Source organism: Neomonachus schauinslandi, chromosome 12 (assembly GCF_002201575.2).
Source record: "Neomonachus schauinslandi chromosome 12, ASM220157v2, whole genome shotgun sequence".
Taxonomy (NCBI): domain Eukaryota; kingdom Metazoa; phylum Chordata; class Mammalia; order Carnivora; family Phocidae; genus Neomonachus; species Neomonachus schauinslandi.
The window spans coordinates 90,301,350-90,323,308 of NC_058414.1; the positions used below are offsets into that span (position 1 = coordinate 90,301,350).

Consider the following 21,959-nt stretch of genomic DNA (forward strand, 5'->3'; position numbering starts at 1 on the left):
GACAAGTAGTGATTATGAGAAGAACCTTGGAATAACCCACTGGGCATCTAATCAAATAATTAGTAGCAATATCAGAAAACTCTGGATATTAATTTAATGATGAAGACAACAAATAGATAGATCAATCATATGCAGCAACACCAATAAACCTTGTTGCGTTTTGTTTAAGAAATGTAGAAGCAGTATCCTGCAGTGCCTTTTAATTTGAACTTAATACTTTAGAATCAGGGAGCACTCTTAACATTTTCTAAAGTGATTCCACATTAAAAAAAAAAAAAAATCTCATTTAATCCTCATACCAACCCTGTGAAGTCAATGGGTATTATCACTCCACTTTACAAATGAAGCAAATGAGGCCAAGATAAATAAAATTAAATCAGAGACTATTGAGCTCCATGAACCCAGAATGTAATTACCTGACTTCTAGCCACATTTTTGTAATCTGAAAGCACTTTACAGAAAAACTGAAATCAAGGTCAGATAGAATAATCTCTCTTAAAACAGACGAGCAATGGAAAAGATGAGCTTGAAAAGCAGTGAGGACACAGCAAATAAAATGTCCTAATGCCATTTCTGATTCTAATTCCAGCAACATTTCAGATGGGTGCAGAAACAGTACTCTTTTTATGAAATGCAGATAAACCAGAACGCCAGAGAGCTACGCCTTGATCTGGACAATCTCAGCACAGTTGATGTGTGTTGGAGCATTTGTTAGATTTCTATGGATTTGGGGAGAGTCCACGATTTATCTCTGAATGGCCTATAAAGACATCTACTTTGGGAGTATCTCTCTATTTGCTAGATGGAATGCTGCCTGATTCATGAATCACTTAATAAAGCCAATCAGATCTTTAAAAAAAAAAAAAAAGATACCTACTTTATGGTTTTTTGCTTTAATTTATTGGCAGAACATAGGGGAGTAATTTTTAAAAAGCAAGAGATTCACACAAAAGTCTATATTCCTAGCTTCTTTTAAAGTCAGGTACCTGCCAACTCTGGGTCTAAATTCCTGTCTATCAGCTATTGGGGCTGAGTGACTGCTGCTTCCTGGGAACAGGTCCAGAGTTCTCCCAGTCTCTCTAGTCCCTCCTGCTCCCTATGACCCCCCACACTAGCTTTACTCCCTGACAGCTTCACTCTCCACCTACCTGATCCCTGAGCTCAAGTCAACATGAAGGCTGATGGTCCAGGAAGGTGGGAATGGTCAGCCCTGATGCTATATGAAGGTTAGTAAGTCGTGACATTATTTTCCAATAGCAGGGAATAGGCAATGAATGCAGGACACTGGTCAGGCCTTGACACTGGGAAGCAGGAAGCCGAATGACCCAATCCACTGCTATTCCCACCAAATGATGAGGAATGACAGGAAATGAGGCTGTTTGAGGAGGGCAGCAGGGGTATTACAGCTGAGGTGGGGGCTGGGTCCCTACTAGTCTGTGCTTCCCCAAGTCCTGGCCCATTACAGTACTGGGCATGGAGTGCTGCTCGAGAAAGACGTGTGGAATGGAGATGTGGATGACAATCTCAAGAGACAGGAACACTCAGTTGACCAGTTGTCTGAGAGGGCCTAGAAAGAGTGGCAAAATGAGGAGAGAGGTGTTGGTGTTGTCTCAGAGGTTATTGAGAACTCAAAGGTTGTAAAATGAAACTGAAGAGTCACAATACGAGTGGTAACTGATGCTACTCTGGGAAAAAGGAAATGCAGAATAGTTGCATCTTAGGCGCACAATCTGAGGAACTGGCAATGTCTGCCTGGAATGCCCTTTTGAGGACTAGGGTCAAGCGTGAGTGGCAAAGGGAGAACAGCAGGGTTCAAAAGCAGGTGTCTGCTGCAGGTGAGCAGGGGGAAGAACACCATGGGTGCTGTGTACCCATCATCTCTGGTCCAGCCATCCCAGCTCTAGAGTGTTTTATTCATTATCTTGAAACTTTAGTTTTTAGTTTTATTCTCCTAGTTCCACCCCAGGGTTAGGGCAGGGCAAACTCTGCCAGGGAGACTAGGCAAAGTGCCACAAGGTCAAGGCATCAGGCCAAGAGATCCCAAAGCACAGGCTGCAGCCAGCCCCACTGGACCTTAATTTCAGAATAGGATTGCTGCCTAAACCCTTGTACCCAGATGTAGAACTGACCCCCAAGGAGCTCATGGTGAGGAGGGGGCCAAGTCAGTTTCTTGGGCTCTGTCTGGCTTGACCTGGCATCAGCACTTGGTGTGGTATGGCAGGGTTAGGGTCCAATCAGCCTCACAGGAAGGGCAGCAGGACACCTTGCCAGTGGTTCTCAAACTGCAAGGTGCATGGGAATCCCCTGAGGAGCTGTAGATCTTCAGCTTATCATCCAGAAAGTCTAGAGTAGGGGCTGAGATAATGGGTCAGTGACAGAGTCCCAGGGGATGTGGATACAACTGGTCCATGGACCACACTTTGAGTAGCAAAGCCCCAAGCCAGCAGTTCTCAACCTTCATTTCATTTTGGAATCACTAGGGAAGCTATTAAAATTTCCTGCTGCCCAAACCTCATCCCAGAACCAATCAGATCAGAATTTCTTGGGCTGGGACCCATGCAACAATATTTTTTTAAGCTGTCAGGTAATTATGACATGTAGCCAAGATCAAAACCATCGCTCTAGGCAGTGGGATGGTCAGAGCTGGAGGCTCATAGTTCCACGTGTTCATCTGGCCTGAAGCTACTCAGGGGTGGGGTCAGGAACAGAAGTGACTGTGGCCTAGTTAAGGTCTCAGCCTAGAGGGCCGCACCCCGAGGCCTGGATAAACACAACTGGAGAAAGGGGCTGGAGGGCCCTGGGCTTCCCCCCAAGCATTACAGACACCTATAAATAGAAAACCTAGATCCAGATTTCCCAAACAAGGGAGCAGGGTCCTAAAATACATAACTGGCTCGCTCATGTTTGCTCCAGAACTGGTAGAGCCATAGGCTGGAAGTTCTCAGTATTTCAACTGCAGGGGCAGGAGACAAGAAAGACAAAATAGGGCAGATGTTTTCCACTGTTCACCAAAACAATTCTTCAGTGGCGTATAAGAGTGACTAGCTCTTCTCTTGGCTACTCCTGCTCTTTATTTCTACGTTGGCCCAGTTACTCCACAATGTAACCTCTCCTGGGTCCCAAACTACCCCATACATTTGGAAAGTCAACTCTGTAGTTCCCAGTCTCCCCCAGAAGACCCTTCACAATGCACAGCACTACTGTGACCACCTCCAGAAGGCCATCATCGGCCAGAGCTCACCAGTCCTTGCAATGAGGCAGGAGAATCTAAGAACGGATTCTAAACCCTGAGTTCGGGTCCGCTTGCTGTCAGGCCTAAGGAAAGCTCTAGAAACAGTGGCAGAGTCAGAGTGCAGTCAGAGAAGAAGGGAAGGGCCTAGATGAGAGAAAGAAAGGAGGAGAGCAGAGGACACAAGAATGGAACAAGAGAGACAGGAAGGCGACAAGAAGAAGAGGCCCGGATGGGGAAAAGGAGATGTCCCTCAGGGATGGTGCCCAGGTCAGGAGTGAGCCAGCCCTTGGCTAAGCCCAGATTCTAGAAAGTTCTGTGCTTCTAAAATTTCTTCATGTTGACCATGTTTCAAAAATGATTTCAATGGCTTAAAGGAAACCTACAATATTAGCGCAAATAAAATTCAAAATGGATGTAGAGAAGAATTTGTGATGTGGGAGGACCAGGAAGTGGAGGAGAACAAAGTAAGGGTGAGCTAGCTTTAGGACTGGGTGTCATGAATGAATATGTGGGCTGGAGTCCTCCATGTATGGTCAGAAAAGACAGCTTCAACTTTTGCCTGCTTTGAGTCAGTATCTTGAGAATACTATGAAATGTCTTTCATAAGTAAGATTTTTTTTTCTCTTTGGCTTATGATGTAAACCACTCAAAATTTTTTATGCTTTCTCCAAAAAAGCGTCAGGCGGTGGAGGGAGGAGTTTGTCCCCCAGAAGACAAAGACAAAGGGTTAGGTTTAAGGGACAAACAGCGCTGCTTACCTGTCAGCGGTCAGGGTCTAATGAGTACCCAGGAGCAAGAGGGAGCGGGGCTTCCCTGGAACATTCTGGGGGACGGACAGCAGCACAACAATGGTTCTCGGCCATGCACACAGGATGCTGGCAGTGGGCACCGCCGTGCACAGACCTGAGCCCTTTCAGCCTCCACAATCTCCAGGACACTAGCTCTTTAACATTTTGGGGGTCATAAATAACTTTTGAAAATGTGATGAAAAACACACATTTGCACTCCACCTCAGTAACCTGGAGAGCGTTTCAGGAGGTTCCCAGACCCACCTGGGTCATGGACCCAGCTTCAGAACAGCCAGGTGCTCACTTCTCGTAGGTTTCTTCCAGCAGAGAGCACATTGCTCTGGTCACCACCACTTGTCACCTGGGAGCCTCATGAAACTCTAGCGAACCCTCATTGCTATGGACTGATTGTGTCACCCCAACATTCCTATGATGTCCTAACCCCCAATGTGATGGTATCTGGAGGTGGTTGGTCATAAGGGTGGAACCCCCATGACAGGATTAATGTTCTTTGAGAAAGAAACACCAGAGCTCTCTCTCTCCACCAGGTGAGGACACAGTGTAAAGAAAGCCAAGAAGAAGGCTAGAGGAAGAATTGCTAATCCCTTGATCTTGGCCTTCCCCGCCTCCGCTGTTTTAGCCACCCAGTCTATGGTATTTTGTGATAACAGCCTGAGCCAAGACACCTAGAGACTCCTCAATGCCAAATACTGTCCACCTGCTCCACTGTGGGGGAGAGCCCGAGACACCGGTCTCCTCTCCTCATTGTGGCCTCCTCTACCACATGGCCCCAAGGCAAGGGTGGAGAATGCCCTCCAGAGTACTAGCAGGCACACAGATCCCGCGCTGAGGAGACTGGCTGGGCCCCCAGAGAAGTGGGCTTCTTCACAGCCCACTCACATTCCGGGCACAGGAGAAGTCAGGGCAGAAATGAAATGTCAGGGCTCCTGGGCGGTCCTAGGAGATGGGGGAAGGGAAGAAGAAGGCTGAAACTGAAAAATCAAAGGGAAAGCTGCTACAGAGCTAGTGGCCTTTCAGATACGTTCCAATAAATCTGGCTAACTTCATACTAGCTCTGCGAGGAATCCATAAACAGGGTCGCCTTCAGGCCGCTCTTCTAAAGAAAACACACCAGGCTTCAGGAAGCCGTTAGCAAATGGCTACAACCAGGCAAATGTTGCTTACTCTCAAACCACTGTTTTTAGACACCACTGCTCTCCACCAAATAGGCCTTTATACATCCCTACTCACGGCCAGGTCCTCCAAACCACCTTCCTGGCCTGGCTACTCTGTCTGCCCCGGATTTTCTTCGTTGTTAGCCTGAGTCTCTGCTTGGTCTTACACTTGTGATTGCTCTGGAGTCCTTGCTAGGCTTGGCTCCTCAAGGGCAGGGCTGAGCTTCTATTTTTTTGTGATCATTCCAGGAGGCCAGATTCCAGGTTCTGTACTCAGAGGCACCCAGTAATTTCTGTTGGCCAGCTGCTTTTCCTGAGAAAGCATAATCAGACCTTTTGATTCCCATATACAAACCACCTGTGTCCCTGCCACTCTCCTCCCTGGTGAAAGGGACTTGACAGCCCACTCACATTCTGGGCACAGTTTATACATCTGGGACGAGCCGCTCAGCCCAGGAGTGCCAAAAAGCACAATTGGGGGTTTCTGGCACACTGAGCAGAGAAGTAGAAAGGAAATATAGCAGTTCCCTTATCTGTGACATGAAGGGGTTGTGCTCAGCCATATCAAAGGTCCCTATGAGATCTCTGACTCCTCTAAGTTTGGAAAAGTGTTATTTGTAGTGAGGCAGACTACTGCTTGGCCACTTAATATCCATCCTGTCCTCCCTCCTCACCACCAGGCATGCCCATCTTGTTCAGAATAGCAAGGTGTCTGGCTAAACCACTCAGCTTCCCGGATGCTCTGTGACAGTGAGGGATAGCCAGCGAAACCCTGCTGGGACCGCAGAGCAAGCCTTAGCTTTTCTAATACAGGTACTACCTCCTTCTCCTCTGCCCTCCCATTTTCTTCCTGCCAGGGAAGGCTGATGTGATGCTGGAGGTGATGCAGTCATCTTGCAGTCATGAGGCAATGCCCAGGAGGACAAAGGTCTACCTGCTAAAGATGGCAGAATGAAAATGTGAGACGATCCTGGGACCCACTGGCACTGTTCAGCCACTACACTGGTCCTGGAAAGCGGAGCTCAGGACTTCTTGGTTCATAAAGCTAAGTTCATAAAACTAAACTAATGTTTAACAGTGTATTTTGAAGCTAAGGGACATATACAGTTCCAATCCTGAAACTTTGGTTCTTGTTCTTTTTTTGTTTTTTTGTTTTTTGGGGTTTTTTGAGAAGCAAATTTGGCACAGGTAATAGTTTCTCAAAAGGGCAAGGAAGAAAACTAAAGCTACCTACCAGGATATTTTTCTTTTGGTTGGCAAATACCAAAGAACAAACTTGTCATGATAGTCGTCTGCATCTCATGAAAAACCAGCAAAGGGCTAACCAGGCCCTCAGTGGACAAGGTGCTTTGCAGTAATGCAGCTCCACAGAGAAGAACCATCGGGTAACTCATCCAAATTTGTTAGCCTCTCCAGCCGAGGATTTTCTCCCATTGCCAAAATAATAACAAGACCTTATGGGAGGGGGTCCATTCACATGCCGGAATCTCTGGAACTTCTATCAGATAAGATGCTGGCTAGTCCAGATAAAAGGCAGGCAGAGAAGACCGACTTAGAACCTGCTTCCCAAGAACGCAGGCTCAGGGCAGGTTCTCTCGCTCAGTTGTCCCTACATCAACTACTCTGGGAGGTCAGAGGCCGTATGCAGTCAGGCCATGGGTCAGAAAGAGAGCCTGTGGCTTATATGCCAGCTGCTGTGACTTATCAACAGCATTTAAATTGCTCTGCCCAGGAAGGGGACAGAGAGCCCTTCAGGTTTCTCCCTGGTGCTACAGCTGGGCCCCACAGGGCTCCCCCTTCCCACTCTCACGCTAATGGATTCCTCAGCATCTCACAATTAGCCCCAGAAACGTTATTCATGTTAGAAAAACACTGCAAATGATCTTAATATCCTCTCATAAATAGTTGCTTCAGGGGATGGCAGGGACAGGGAATGGGCCAGACCCCCTTGCCTTCCCTCTTGCAACTTGAGAAATGTTAACACCTGACACCAACCCACCCCCCAAAACCTCCAAACAATTTCAGTTCTGCAGAAGCAGGTGCCTGAAAAATCCAAGTGTGAATTTAGTCATGCAAATCAATACCAGGCCTTCAGCCTAAAAAGATTCAGATAGGAACTAAAAAAAAGTTAAGGTTTTTTATCCACCACCCCCAAATGTCTAGTCACAATCAGGCCATATTAGGGTGAAGGGGGTCGAAGGTACAAACTTCCAGTGATAAGACAAATAGGTTCTGGCAGTGTGATGTACAAGATGACGACTACAGTTAACAGCACTGTATGATATATTTGAAAGTGGCTAAGAGAGTAGATCTTAAAAGCTCTCATCACAAGAAAAAGAATTTGTAACTATGTGAGGTGACAGATGTTAATTAAACTTACTGTGGTGGTCGTTTTGAATATATACACGTATCACATCATTATGTTGCACGCCTTAAACTTACACAATACGTTAGATGTCAATTATATCTCAATAAAACTGGAGAAAGTAAATACATACATACATACATATAATGAGGTCACATTAGAGGCTTTATTCTGTTTTTTTCCCCTGACGTTTAGAACTCAGCAAGGGTTTTCTTCCTCCACATCCCTGAAATTACTGAAGTTAAAAAAAAAAAAAAATGGAGAACAGAGAACTAGTATCTCCTATGCAGTGGCCACACACCAGGCACAGAGAAAGACACATTATTCATATCATGTCACTCATCCTTGCTCATGGCCTTGTGAACTAGCCTCAGAAGGGTGTCCGAAGTAGGGAATGCTAGCACCAGACTAAGCCCAGAGCCATGGATTCAACTCAAGCAGCAAATATTTTATTGAACACTTGTGCTGTGCTCAGCACTGTTCTGGTAGCTTCCCAACCAGTGTGCCTATAAGGAGGATGTGCCCAAGCAGAGGATGGAGCTGACAGAGCCCCTGGGCTGTGAGCAGCCTCGCCCACTGCTTTGGTGCACCCCACGGATAACATCATTGTCCGTGAGTGCCAGGCCAACAAGGCTTGGAAGCACTGAATAAATAACTGCTTGCTGGCAATAAGGGCTACGAAGTGCGTGCTGACTCCAAATCCCTGCCTTTTCTACTGACCCCCTGCCCCCAGTGGTTGAGCCATCAGCAGACATCAGGGCCTTCAGGATCCCACATCAGAGTGAGGAAGGGTGGGAATACGAAAGCTGAACATGCTCAGTTACTCAACCATCCCACCTCTCAGCTGGGCCAGGCTTAATTTCAGTTTCCTCCTATAAGTGTGTATTTAAATCAGAAGGAAACACTGGTTTTCGACCCACCTCATGTTCCGAATATGTAAACACAGCTGAAACACCAAATGGTTTCCTGGCTGCTATTTTTCTGCTTCTCGTTCTCATTACACACAAAAATACCCACGTTCAAGATTGCTGGGGTTGGTGGGCACCTTCAGTTAAAACGCAGTGCCCTGGAGGCCAGGGCGGGGAGCAGGTTTGTGTCCACCTGGGCTCGGTCATCCTCAGCCGGAGAGCCAGGCCTTGTCCAGGGGCTTCCATGACTGCCAAGAGCCCTGGAAGGAAAACTTGCAAATCCGGAGCAAAACCGGAAAAACAACTCCTGGCCGGGCCTCATAAATGAATACCATCTCAGGCTAGGAAGTTAAAAGTCACAGCTACAAAGATGGGCTTTGGGCACTCTGGTTACAAAAAAATACGGTATTTCCCCCCATCAATCCCACCCTCCTTTCCAAAGGACAGCGTCCAGTGCCTACACCATTTGCAAATGGAAAACTGGGGGTGGGAGAAATACCACATTTTAACTTTTTAATTGTATTCTACTGAAATCCATAGGTCTGCTCCTAAATTGTTTGTAGTTTTTATTAAAACAAAACAAAAAACTGCCTATACACACATATACACACACATTTAAGGCCCTTGTGGGCCAATTTGGCCTCTTGTTGGACTACAAAAGGAACCTTGTCTGTGACTAATCTTATTTATTTATTTTTATTTAAATTCCAATAGCCAACATATTAAAAAAAAAAAAAGTTAAAATCAAAAGCTGCCACAGGTAACCCCAGCCTATGAATCCATATTCCAAAGTTCATAGCAGCGGGATGTCGACAGTGGGGTAGGTTGTGCGTGCTGCAGATGGGACTCAGAAAGAACCGACAGGAAAATGTGCAGAAAATCCAGGAAAATCCCATCACAGGATGGGCAGGGGTGTATAGGACTTCACTGTACATTCTAGTCCATTTTGCTGTGAACCTAAAGCTATTCTAAAAAATTAAATCTATTTTTTTTTTAAGTTTGTACACGTAGGTGCTTCCAGCGCACAAGACATTTCGTTCCTGAAATCATGGGATGAAAAAAATCATCCATTTCCCGGTCAGCCAAGAGACCACTCAACCTACACTGCAGCTGAACTTCGGGGGTGGTTCCCAAACTTGGTGTCTCCTCACAGGTGGCTGAGAAGGACCGCCAGCTTCCTCCCTGGGCAGCAGGGGAAGTGGAATTCTCCTTCCTCCCCACCCCCTCTTCCTTTGGCCCTACGGTGCCGGCCCTCAGTCCTGGCTGCAGAGCGCCCCCTCCCATGCCTGTTCCTCGGGGCTGAGGGAGCTGGCAGCACAGTAGAGAACAAAGGTTGGAGCCGGCCTCAGCATGCAGGGGACACGTAAGGGGCCGGGGGAGGGCTGCAGGATGTCCCGCCAGAGTCCCCTTTGTAGGTCCCAACACCCAGGCACTGCGTGTAGCTGCACATTTTCTTTGAAGCTGCATCATTTATTTGAATATTCCTTCCACTGGAAAACCCTCGGGCTCCTATTCTTATAACAAAACCATTGGTCCTCACCTGCCCCTATTATTATATCATACAAAAATGGAGGCAATTAGCTTTTTTTTTTTTTCCCTATTGCATATTGTTGATGTATCTGTGATCAAACCCGTATTTGGCCATCAGTGGGTCTACCCAATAGTTTCTTCGTGGGGAGAGTCAGAAGAAATAGAGAAAGGAAGGCTCAAACCTCACAGGCATTTGGCAAACCCCAACACTCATACAGGTGTCAGAGTCCAGAGGCCAGTCTTTTGCATGCCCCAAAGCCAGAAGTGGCACGTGCGTAAAGGGACACATGCACAAACTCCTGGTCGCCAACCAGAAGGACATCCAGGGACAGATGGACTCAGCCTGGAGAGGAGAATGAAGGAAGTACCCTCAGAAAAGGGCATGGGCACCGTGACAGTCTCCAAGGCCAATATTAAGGATTGCTTTCAGGTTTGTACAAAAACAAAGGAAAGAAAGAGGCAGTGTTGTCTGGATTACCCACCAAGCCTCTTTACTCCTAGTTCCTGTCTGTCTGCCTTCAGCTCCTGCCTGGAAGCCAGGCCTCGGCTCCCGAAGCACAAGGCTGCGGAGTGTGCCATGGGCTCAGACCATGGGGAGGCCACTGTAACCCCGAGACATGGGTACTCTCCTGAGCCGACATGCATGTAGTCCTTGAAGCCAGGTGAAGTGCACACTCAGCCTTTATTTATATTAACCACTCTCTAGCAATGCTCTCTTCTCTTGGATCCTGTGATGGGATTTTCCTGGATTTTCTGCACATTTTCCTGTCGGTTCTTTCTGAGTCCCATCTGCAGATTCCTGGTCCCCGGCCAACACTTTTAGGGCCCCCAGGGCCCCATCCTTGGCCTTCCCCTCACTCTTCACTCTCACCTATCCTCCCTGGACCAGCCTCTGCAGGCTGTGGGCTTCACTGATCCCCACTAGACTTGCAGCATCCCCAGTCTACACCTCCAGATCAGACCTTTCTCCAAACTCCAAACCCAAGTTCTCAAATGCCTTTGAAGTAGAGCTCCTGGATGTTCCATGAACACATCAGACTCACTATGTGTGAAAATGAACTCATTATTTTCCCCACCAAACTCATTCCTCCTCTCAATTTCCCCTTTCAGATCACTTGAAGCATGGCCAACTCAGTCTGCCACTTCAGAGAACGGGAGGTCTCCCATTCCCCCTCCCATCCCCCAAGATCACCAAGTCTCCCAGTCTAGCTCTTAGCCCCTGCTTGATTCATGTGCTCCTCTCTGGCAGGTTCAAGGCCCTCACGGTGTCTTGTTCAACCTCATGGATGAAAAAGCCAGACACAGATCATCTTGCCACCATTAATTTTACCCTCCAAGCCGTCCTTCATAACCACTAGGGTTTCCTTTCTAAAACACATTTTTGTTCCTGTCCCTCTCTTCTTAAAAGCCCTAACAGCCTCCCACTCCACTGCCCACAAAAGAACATCCAAATGGTTAAAAGGCATGCAGACCTTTTAGGATCTTATATCTCCCAACACCCCCACAGAGTACTCTCAAAGTACATAAAACTATTTGGGATTTCTAGAATCAATCATGACATTGTACACATTCCAACTCTCTACTTGCTATTCCCACTGCCTAGAGAACTCCTATTTATACGTCAGGACCTGCTGTAAATATCACCTGCTCTGTGATGTGTTCCCAAACTCTTCATCTCCTTTGGAATTGTGATCCATCCTCTGTACTCCAGAGATACTTTGAATACAGCTCTAATGCAAAATGCACACCAGGTATTTAATGACTTGTTTATATAGCTTCCTTCCCACTCAACTAGGAGAGCTACAAGGTCAAGAATGTATATCCTCCTGGGGCGCCTGGGTGGCTCAGTCGTTAAGAATGTATATCCTCCTGCCTAGAACATGCACAGGTTTAGAAAAGCAGTTCATTAAGTTGCTCAAATTGGAGGAAGAACCAGCTATGAGAGATGTTTCCCCAGGATGCATGAACAGGAAGCCATGGGAAGGAAGGAGTTAATATTTCAACCTTTACAATGCTATGATTGGTAACCTTGGATTTGAATTTCTGTTTAACACAATTGGCCAGTGAGAAAGCAGCTTCATCACAAATCCTTATTTCCTCCAAGTTTTCTAAAAACATCACCCTATCAGTTTGAATCCTGCAGGCTCTTTCTCAGCCAAAAGGAATTTCCCTTTAAACAAAAACTATTCAGACATTTCCAAGATATGAAATGTTAAAAACCAGGATTTTCCACTCAGACAACTAGGAAACTGTTTGTGGATTTTTTTTCCCCAGACTCCTCTTATTTGCCAAGAAGTCTGAAGTGGATTTTTTTTTTTGTTTCTGATGTTAAAAAAATGTTTCCTACCTCTGTGCCTCTCTGTTTTTCCATTCTTTATTTTGTCTGGGTTTTACTGAAGCAAGGTCTTAAGTCAGGAAAGAGAGGCCACAGAGTGCAACACATGGGCCAACTGAGTTGCCTCAATGATATAAGCAATCAACTAAATCTTCTTGTTGGTATTTTAAATCATTTTTTAAAGCTGAGAGCCTTTCAAAGGTAGGAGCATGATACCCAGAACAGAACTATGGGGTTAAAAGAAATTCTGGGGCCATGTGATACAAATGCAGTATTTTACAGCCAGATAAAGGGAGACCCAGAATGTCAAGTAACTTGCAACACAACGAGTTCACACAAAAAAATGACTTACACTCCAAAGAAAAACTCTCTTCCAAGAGCTGCCATTGAAACTTCGAACAAGAGGCAGGCAGAGGAATGTGAGTGGCTCAGAGTAACCCATCTCGATTCTTTAAAAAACTTCAAAGCTCTTCAGTAATGTCAGCACAGTTTAGGTAAATAAATTACTCCAGAATAGAGCAATTCAGAGGCAGGCAGTTCAACGTAAGGCAATTGCAACTGAGCTTGACAGCAGCTGTACACAACAGAAGCATATATGGCGCATGATTCTAAGAAGTTATGTCTGATTTTTGCATTGACCTTCCACGCAGTCCTAGAAAAATTTAGACACACCACCCCGGAACACCACAAAGTGTTTCCCAAACCCAAAGAATAAGCACAAGCCCAGCCAAAACACAGCTTGCATCTGATGGGTGACACTGACTCAAAAGTATCCCAGTAATGACCTGTGAGCCGCTCGTGGGTCTATACTGTAGGAGAGCTGAGTCAGTAAACATTCCCTGAGATAAATGAGGTGCAGTGATAAAGGGGGTTCAAAGTTTCCCTTACTCCTTTTAGAGTGATGCAGCATGAAGACTCAAGGATTATCCAGTCAGAGCTTTTCCAGAGCGAATGAGAGCCCAAAAGAAGCTTCAGTCATACCAAAGAGCTCCCACTTTCTGTAAAAAGACAAATAATAGATACAAAGATCTGAGAACCAGCTGTATTGAAGGTGACACAGGAGCCCGGGGGAGTGTACAGAAAGGACACAAGGCCAAGTACCCAATGCTCACATTTAATAGGTGGCAAGGAAGCCAGTGAAGAAGGAAAAGCTGAGCCCACCAGACCGTCATGGAAGCCAAAGCAAGAATGAGTATGAGATGACCTTGTATTCAATGCTGCCGACTTACTTCCATGAGGCCTGGAAGGTGAGGACAGAGAAAAGACTGGATGCAGCAGTTAGAGAGAAGTTGGAGGACCTTCTAGCAACAGTGGGAACCAGAACTGACAGGGTGCAGAAGTACGTGGAAAGGAAGGAAATGCAGGCAGTAGGTATTGACTACTTGTTTGAGAAAACCTGGCAGTAAACAAGAGAGAAAAAAAAAATGAGCAAGAGGGGGCAACAGCATCTGGCAAACATGTGTTCAAGGCAGAGACCTGTGTTTAACAGCCGAAGGTAGAAGCTGGGGAGGGCAGGAAATGAGGATGTGTGAGAGAGACTAATAACAGGCCCCCGTGCTTCCTGAGTGATGTCAGACTCCCGAAGTTGGTGCATCTTTTCCCCAGAGAAAAGACAGTTAACTCAGGGGAGAAGGTGGAAAAGCGTGTCTATTATGGGCCAAGCAGTGACATGTAAGGTAACTTGCCCAAGGTCACTAGAGAACCAGTGGTCCTTGACGCCGAATCTGCCTGGCTCCAAAGCCCACCCTTTCCACCATGCTGCCCTCCACTCCACACTGGTGGAGACCAGGGTTCGATTGTTTGAAATTCACCCACACACCCACCTTGTTCTCTATAAACTAAACAAGAAAAGATATTGACACTGAATTACACTGGTCGCTTTCACACTAAATTTTCAGATTTCCAGAAGCATTTACAAGAATTCAGAGTTTAAAAAATATATTAACAAAAGAGGTCGAGGCCAGCAAGCTTATCCATTCTCCAAGACTGCCTCACTCCACTTAATTAGGCATCAAGCAATTATTTTGTATCTCTGAGCATCCTGCACTTGGCTAAGCATCATGGGAATACAGAAAGCCAAAGTCATGTCCCCTGTCCTCAAGGAGCTTGTGTTTCAGCTGAGCAAATGCTGTACTGATCTGGGCCCCAGATTCTCGGTGGATAAAATCGGTAGATAAAACAGGCTAATGCGTCCTATGTGCCTCGCAGATGACCTATAGGATTCGATTACAGGGAAAATCGAGGTCACTTAGAACTTCAGTTGAAAGAGACGGAGAGCATATGATGAGCAGGAAGGGAGAGGAACAGGTTCAAAGTTGACCCAAAGATCGTGGGTCTCATCATTTTCTTTCAATCCTGACTCTGCACCGACAGGGAACATGAACACTCCCCTCTTCCATAAAATTACTCACTTGGACAATTCAGACATCTGACAGCTGTGGGCTCAAAACCCTACTAAATGCCCCACCAAGGCCTAAGGCCATTTGCCCCAAGACAGCAAACAGGTCAGAGCCATGCCAGGCTGAGGCAGGCAGCTCAAGATGCCAGCAGGCACACACGGGCTTATCCATATGTGAATGGCCATAGGCAACTGAAAAAAACAGCTTCTTTGAAAACTGACATTCAGCTTTCCACCTGCTGATCTGAGATTGTGTGGACCTCGAACGAAACAAGTCATTCTTTTCTTGCATGATAAGCACGATTACAGGCTTAGTGAGTTACCTCCGGCCCCAATATCTGACCCTGATACAGACAGGTCAGATAATATAGTTAATTCTACATTTCCTAGTCAGTGGGTTGGGACACCGCAGCACACCCTCCCTGATAGCCTTTGTGTGCGTTTCCGAGGCCAGTTCTGTCTCTAGAGTCTTCCTTCACTGGGCGCTATTAGAACAGCTAAGTAACACTCTTAGAGTTTTGCAAGTAGTACAGGACTTGGGTTGATCTTTTGCTTCCAAGGCTAATTATTGTGGATTTTAAAACATTTTCCATTTGCTAGCCCATCTCTGTGAGGAAAACAGCCATTGGTCAAACAAACACACTACAGAAAGGACTGCCAACTTGGACTATTTTTCTGATGATCATTACAATCATGCTGGTTGAGCCACCAATAGCTCCTCAATCCCCAAATGATTAATCTGAGCCAATCATGTAAATCCCTTTCCAGTCATTGGTTTTAAAATGGTCAACTGACCCAATCCTTGCGGAGGAAGCTCAAAGAGAAATGAGCTGGTGGGCTTCTGAAAAAAAGTTTCTTCCATCCTAAAAAGGGACACAGGAAGATTCAACCTCTCTTTTTCTTCTGGATATTTTTTTTCAAAGATTTTATTTATTTATTTGACAGAGAGAGAGACAGCAGAGACAGAGAGACGGCAGAGACAGAGAGAGAGGGAACACAAGCAGAGGGAGTGGGAGAGGGAGAAGCAGGCTTCCCGCTGAGCAGGGAGCCCGATGCGGGGCTCGATCCCAGGACCCTGGGATCATGACCTGAGCCGAAGGCAGATGCTTAACGACCAAGCCACCCAGGCGCCCCCCTTTCCTCTGGATATTGTCATTTTGAATCCAACACCCGAAACTCATCTGGGAATGAGCTGTCTTCCGGTTGCATCCAACCCAAAGATGAAACCTGCACATAGATGGATGGCATTTAGAGGAGTTGCTGAGGATACCTGGGTGGCTCAGTCAGGGCCTGCTCTGTGGAGAGCCTGCTTCTCCCTCTCCTACTCCCCCTGCTTGCTTTCTCTCTCTCTCTCTCTTTCTCTGTCAAAAGTAAATTTTTAAAAGATTTTATTTATATATTTATTTGACAGAGAGAGAGAGCACAAGCAGGGGGAGTGGCAGGAGAGGAGAAGGGAGAGGGAGAAGTAGGCTCCCCGCTAAGCAAGGAGCCCCATGCGGGGCTTGATCCCAGGACCCTGGGATCATGACCTGAGCTGAAGGTAGACCTTAACCGACTGAGCCACCCAGGCGCCCCAGTAAATAAAACGTTTAAAAAAATAAATAGATAGATAGATAGATAGATAGATAGATAGATAGATAGATAGATAGAGGAGTTGCCAAATCAGTCAAACAAGGAGCTATACTTCTAGGCCTCTTACGACATGACATAATAGTTCACTTATTGTATAAAAAGTCTGAATCAGTTTCACTTACAGCTGCAAACATTATAATTTAATTCAATTATTAATCTAGAGGCAATGCCTCATTTCTTGCAAGAGCAACTTCTCATCAGACCACCCTGCTTCCATAGAACATTATTATTTGGGGGTCTTTCAAGAAAGAGGGCAAGTACAAAACTCAGTACTGCCCTCTCATCTTTCAGAGCTGTGCCTGAGTCTACCTTCCCCCAACCTGTGTTATCACCATGAGAACAATTTCAGAGACAAAAATAGAATAGGTCCAAGAAATTTCACCAAGCCATTGAAAATCCTTTAGATCGCAGATAAATTAGCAACACAGGTACCTGGCTGCCTTATGAATAAGGGCCACATACATGGAAGAGAAGAATAGTGAGCACTCCCTCCACTCCCCTACAACCAATAGGTATTGCCTTAAGTTCTCCATTTAGAGATTCACCCTTTTGAGCTGAAGTAATTACTGTTAAATATAAATGCCCATTTAGGGGTCATAGGTTTAGCCTTACCAACATTTAAATGTTCAGTGTAAGCTCACCAAATCTTTCGTGAGAGCAAAATTTAGGATGGGGAGTTAGAAAGGGAATACTATTACAGTGAGTACCTGGGGCCCAAGAAGGGAGGAAAACATGAAAACAAAGGTCAAGAAAGGTGAAGCGAGGGCCTTGAAGACAAAGTGTATTTGCTTTGCAAGTCTCCTACTAGAACTCATTACTCATCCTTCAGTTTGTAGAGATCAGGTGACAAGTAATGATTTTCTCAAGCCAGGAGGGGCCCAGGTTCCCCCTCAGAACCTGGCCAGGGCCAACAACAGGAGCTGTCTCCAAGGTGGAATATCGACCCAAAGGCTTCAGTATCCCGTTGGAGACACACGAGTCGCTGGGCCAGCCAGGAGGAAGGAGGAAGCCAGGAATCTCACCAGCCTGTGAAATTAGCCAACTTCACCCCAGCATCAGGGATAGATGTGGAAGCCAGATGACCTTTGCATCCGGATACTAGGCAGGTTGAACATCCCCTTAACTCTCTACCTTCCACTGTCTGGAATTGGTCATTTCACTTTAAGCACCAACTAGATATAAAATTTTAGTGCATAACCACTAAATAACCTTACAAAGTATTGGATTCATATGAATAGCATTGAAAACAAGCAGAACGTCTGTCATTATCTTTGTGAAGACTTCGCAGTTCCTACTGTAGAGTTTTTTTTACAGAGAATAAAATCATTGTGGGGCGCCTGAATGGCTCAGTCGTTAAGCGTCTGCCTTCGGCTCGGGTAGTGATCCCGGGATCCTGGGATCGAGCCCCACATTGGGCTCCCTGCTCAGTGTGGAGCCTGCTTCTCCCTCTCCCACTCCCCCTGCTTGTGTTCCCTCTCTCGCTATCTCTCTCTCTGTCAAATAAATAAAATCTTTAAAAAAATAAATCATTGCAAAAATTGAAAAAAAAATCCCTATTTTCCAGATCGTTAAACTGAGATATAAGAAAGTTACCACGATCATAAAGTTTATCAGACCCAAACTCACGGTTAATCCTCCATCCTTAGAGCCCCTTTCCACCAAGCACTCCTGCTTCCTCCTCTCTTCACCCAAGGCCTCAACTGACTTGGGAAGTGTTGAGCTTTAATGGAGCACCAGATCCCCCCTTCCCCTAGAGAGACTCAGGCTAAAATTACTTCTAGTCCAGTGTTACATGGTGCCTTTAAGCTTTAATTTTACATTTTCTAAATACATTCAGGAGGTAAAAATTAGAACAGTACAAAAGGGATAGTATATAAATAACTCCCTCACCCCTGCTCCCTCTCTTGACCTCCAATCTCCAGGTTCCCTTGCCAGAAACAATGATCCATTTCTTGAGCATCCTTCTGAATATGAACTGTGTATATATAAGTAGATAAAATGCATAGCCTGTTTTGCTCTTTAAATTATAAAATCCCGCAATGAATTCCCAGAAATGTAATTTGCATAGAATCTTAGAGGAACACAACATATGTCTTAGAAATGCCCAACATCCAGGCAGGTTTGGGGTAAGGAACAAGGTTTCTCACAATGATTTCAAACCAGAAAAGAGACATACTCCGCATTTTTAGATCCACCACCTTTTCTAAACCCACTTTTAGCCTGTACATACTCCAGAAACAACAGCGTTCATAAAAGTACTACTCACTGATTTAAAATCATATATTGTCATCTGTATAGAAACTATTTTTTAAGCTTCAAGAGGAAGCCCAAAGGTCTCATAAGTCAGGACCTAATGAGCAAGTGCATATTCATTCTATCCACGTACTTCATTATTTTGTAGACTTCTATCCTGTCCCCTCTAAGCCTTTGTCCTTCTGAACCAAGGAGTCTTCTTCACAACTAACCAAATGAGAAAAACATTGCTCCTGATGGTTCACAGAAGTCACCAGAGACGGTACAATCCCAGCCTCAGGCAATCTGAAACTTCTATGTTTTTAAAACCAGGCAGGTGACAGGTTTTGCTAAAACAGGGCATTAGCAATCATGCATGTGGTAACTAAATCCCTATTTAGACCTGGAGGTCAGGCTATTCCACATTTTGGACGAATAGCAATAATAACCAGCTCTGCAACTGGATACCCAACAGAGTTCAAGAAACAGATGGGAAAGTTATCTATTTTCAAATCTCTGCCAAATTCCCCTTAGTTTAGAAGGAATATAATCCAGTCGTCTGTGCTACTAAATCCAATACCTCTTTCAACACTAATTCATATACACAGTGTGTTGGCAACTACTTGTAGCAATGATGAGGTGGCATTTTATATGAGTGAGCTTCCCAGAGGAGAGACACACCCCTAAGTGGTAGACATAAAAGTCGTTAAAAAAAAATAAAGTTAGAAGAAAAATAATCACACATCACTGCTTCATCACAATAACAGAAAAACTGAGCCCTTAATACCGAAAGGAATGGAAGGTCTCTACCCCTGAAACTGTGCATAAAGATCTTCATTAGAGCCAGCCCAAACTGTTCTGTCTGCACTTAATGTCATAGTCACAGGTAGCATCTCAAATCCTAGTCCATGATCTCACAAATGCAAGTCACAAATGCAAGAAAGGGAATGTGTATGCCTGTGCATAATTCATGCCACCAGCTGAAAGACAACCCCAAAGCTGTGGCATTACAGCGGCTGGGTGAGCCATTTTCACAGTATGTTTAAGAACAAAAGAGAAGAACTATCCCCCACCCATACACACAAATGGTTAAAATGCAGCCAATGTCAGTAGAAACACCTGGAGCACCCAATTACCAGAAGATATTTGAGGACCAATGTGCTCTAAGTTCTGTACTGACAACAGGAAGCACATCTGGGCCCTCAGTCCAAATGCAGCCCACGTGGTCTCCTCAGGGAAAGCCTCAGTAAGCAAAACCCAGATCGCACTACACATCTGGCTTTTGCCCCAGCATGAACTACCACTCCCTCTCCACCGGGCACTCTGCATTTTTTCAACAAGCCATTCTCAGCCATCACAAGTGCCTTGGTGGGAATCACAGGGAGGCCCTCAACCCTTTTCCCAAAATAACGTCAACCAGAGGCAAAGGCCAAGGAGGTGGAGCCTGCAGGCCATTTTGCAAAAGTTTCAAATATCCTGGCACTGACCCCCTTAAAAAAATCATGAAAGGCAAACAGGCAAGCTTCTCGTTTTCTCATTAGTGTTCTCTCTCTCTCACACACACTCTCTCTCTCATTACAAACTCCTGCATTTATAAGAAACAAAAAAACAGATCTCACATAAAATCATATTAACATTGCTGGCTGTTGGAAACAGAATTTCATTTTGCAAATTTAATACCCAAAATTTGAAATTGAAACTTTTAAAAGAAATGTGCAGTATTCCTGTTACAGTTCAATCCCCAACGAGGTCCCCGAGACATAAGACTGAACAAAGAACTGGTGAGCCGTCCCACCTTCTCCAAAGCTTTTCTGAAGTATGGAACTGCCTCAGATTTTCCATACTCTGCTGATCTTTCCTCTGAAGAGAGAGGAAGCAGATTTCTTGGCTGTACAGTTAAAGAAACCAAATAACGTAGTCTCTCTCCTAATATCAAAGGGGCTTTTCCAAAACACACACACACACACACACGCACGCGTGCGCACGCACACACACGTGTACTTCCTGAAATATAAACAAAAGAGAGAGAGAATATGACAACGAAGGAAAGAAAATGCCACTTTGTTTAGTTTTTTAAAACCTTCCCACAAAATCAGTAGCAAACTCAACAGTGGCATATTTTTCCCCACCATCTCCCCTTATTCCCCACCATCTCCCACTTCTGCTTTACAGTACTGACAGCAAGAGCAAATGATATTGCAGGTGTGAAAACGACTCGGGAAAAGAGTATAAATTGCCAAAGAAATAGAAACTGTCATTACTGTTACTGAAACTTCAAAAGGGCCAGTGGCCCACATTTATCTGTTCGGATCGAAAAATCACACCTCTCCCTAGATCCTCACTCCGGGCATGCCTGCCTCTTCCCAAATACTTCCTTCCCAGGTCCCTGTCCCTAGCGGTTCCTTTAATGACAATACTCCCCCCTTGCAAGCCGCCCCTTTCCCGCCCCGCCGAGTCCTCACCGTGTGGTACATAAGAGCCTCGGTTTCCCCGGGCTCTGACAGCTCGCTCAGCTTGCGGTCCCACTGCAGAACGCTCTGCTCCCCGCTCTCCAGCACTTCCATGCTGGTCCGAGGGACGCTGGGCCGAGGATGCTGAGGGCAGGAGGGGAGCGGGCAGAGCCGCCTCGGAGGTTAAGGTCCGGCTCCGCGGGGTGTGTGCACGTGTGTGCGTGTGTGCGCGTGTGCGTGAAGCTTATGCACTTAGAAAGGAAAAACGTTCTCTGCTCTGCCCGAGGGAGAACTGCCAACTCCCGTCCGGTGTCCTCGGAAGTCGGAGAACTGCCGGGAGAGACAGGCTGTCCAGGGATCTGGCTGAAGGCTGGGGGCGGGGGGGCGGTTAAAGCAGGGAGCGCATCCAAAATGAAGGCAGGAGATCTGCTCTCATCCCAAGAAAATCCCTTCGCAGTAAGCCCACTTTCCACTACCGCTCCAGACACAAACTTTGTGACTTCCCAGGGCTCCTCAGTTCTGCTCCAGGACCCACCTATGACTCCACCTCCCTCTAGGGCAGTGACCAATCGGATACTCACTTCGCCCGCCCTATCCAATCAGAAGTCTGGCTTTCCGCCCCGTCCCGCCCGGAAAGACTGGGCAGCGGGAAGTCTCCGCCCAGGCTTTGGAATGTGGGCGGGGAGCGCCTTTGTCGTCACCGGGGAACTCCTTCTGCCAGAGCGCAACCAGCCACCGCTCTCTGAGGCAGCGGACCAATGGAGTGCTTGAGTCTGGGAGTGATGGACTGGAAGCATGGCCAATGATAAAAGGGCGCCTGGGAGGAACAGCCAATCAAATAGCGACAAGAATACATTTCATAAAGAAGGGAGGGTGAACTCGGTACCTTCGCTTAGAATCCGCAAAAGTTAGCG

General features: G+C 46.0%; 1 protein-coding gene across 1 annotated transcript in view; it reads right to left on the reverse strand.

Annotated features, from left to right (window-relative positions):
- CREB3L2 (cAMP responsive element binding protein 3 like 2) overlaps positions 1–21,519 on the reverse strand; it is a 102,481-nt gene extending 80,962 nt beyond the window's left edge. Inside the window, exon 1 of the mRNA XM_021692912.2 lies at positions 21,058–21,519. Within this exon, the coding sequence (XP_021548587.1) occupies positions 21,058–21,159 (102 nt within the window). The 5' untranslated portion in view covers positions 21,160–21,519. The remainder of the gene's footprint in view (positions 1–21,057) is intronic.
- Positions 21,520–21,959: the final 440 nt, after the last annotated feature.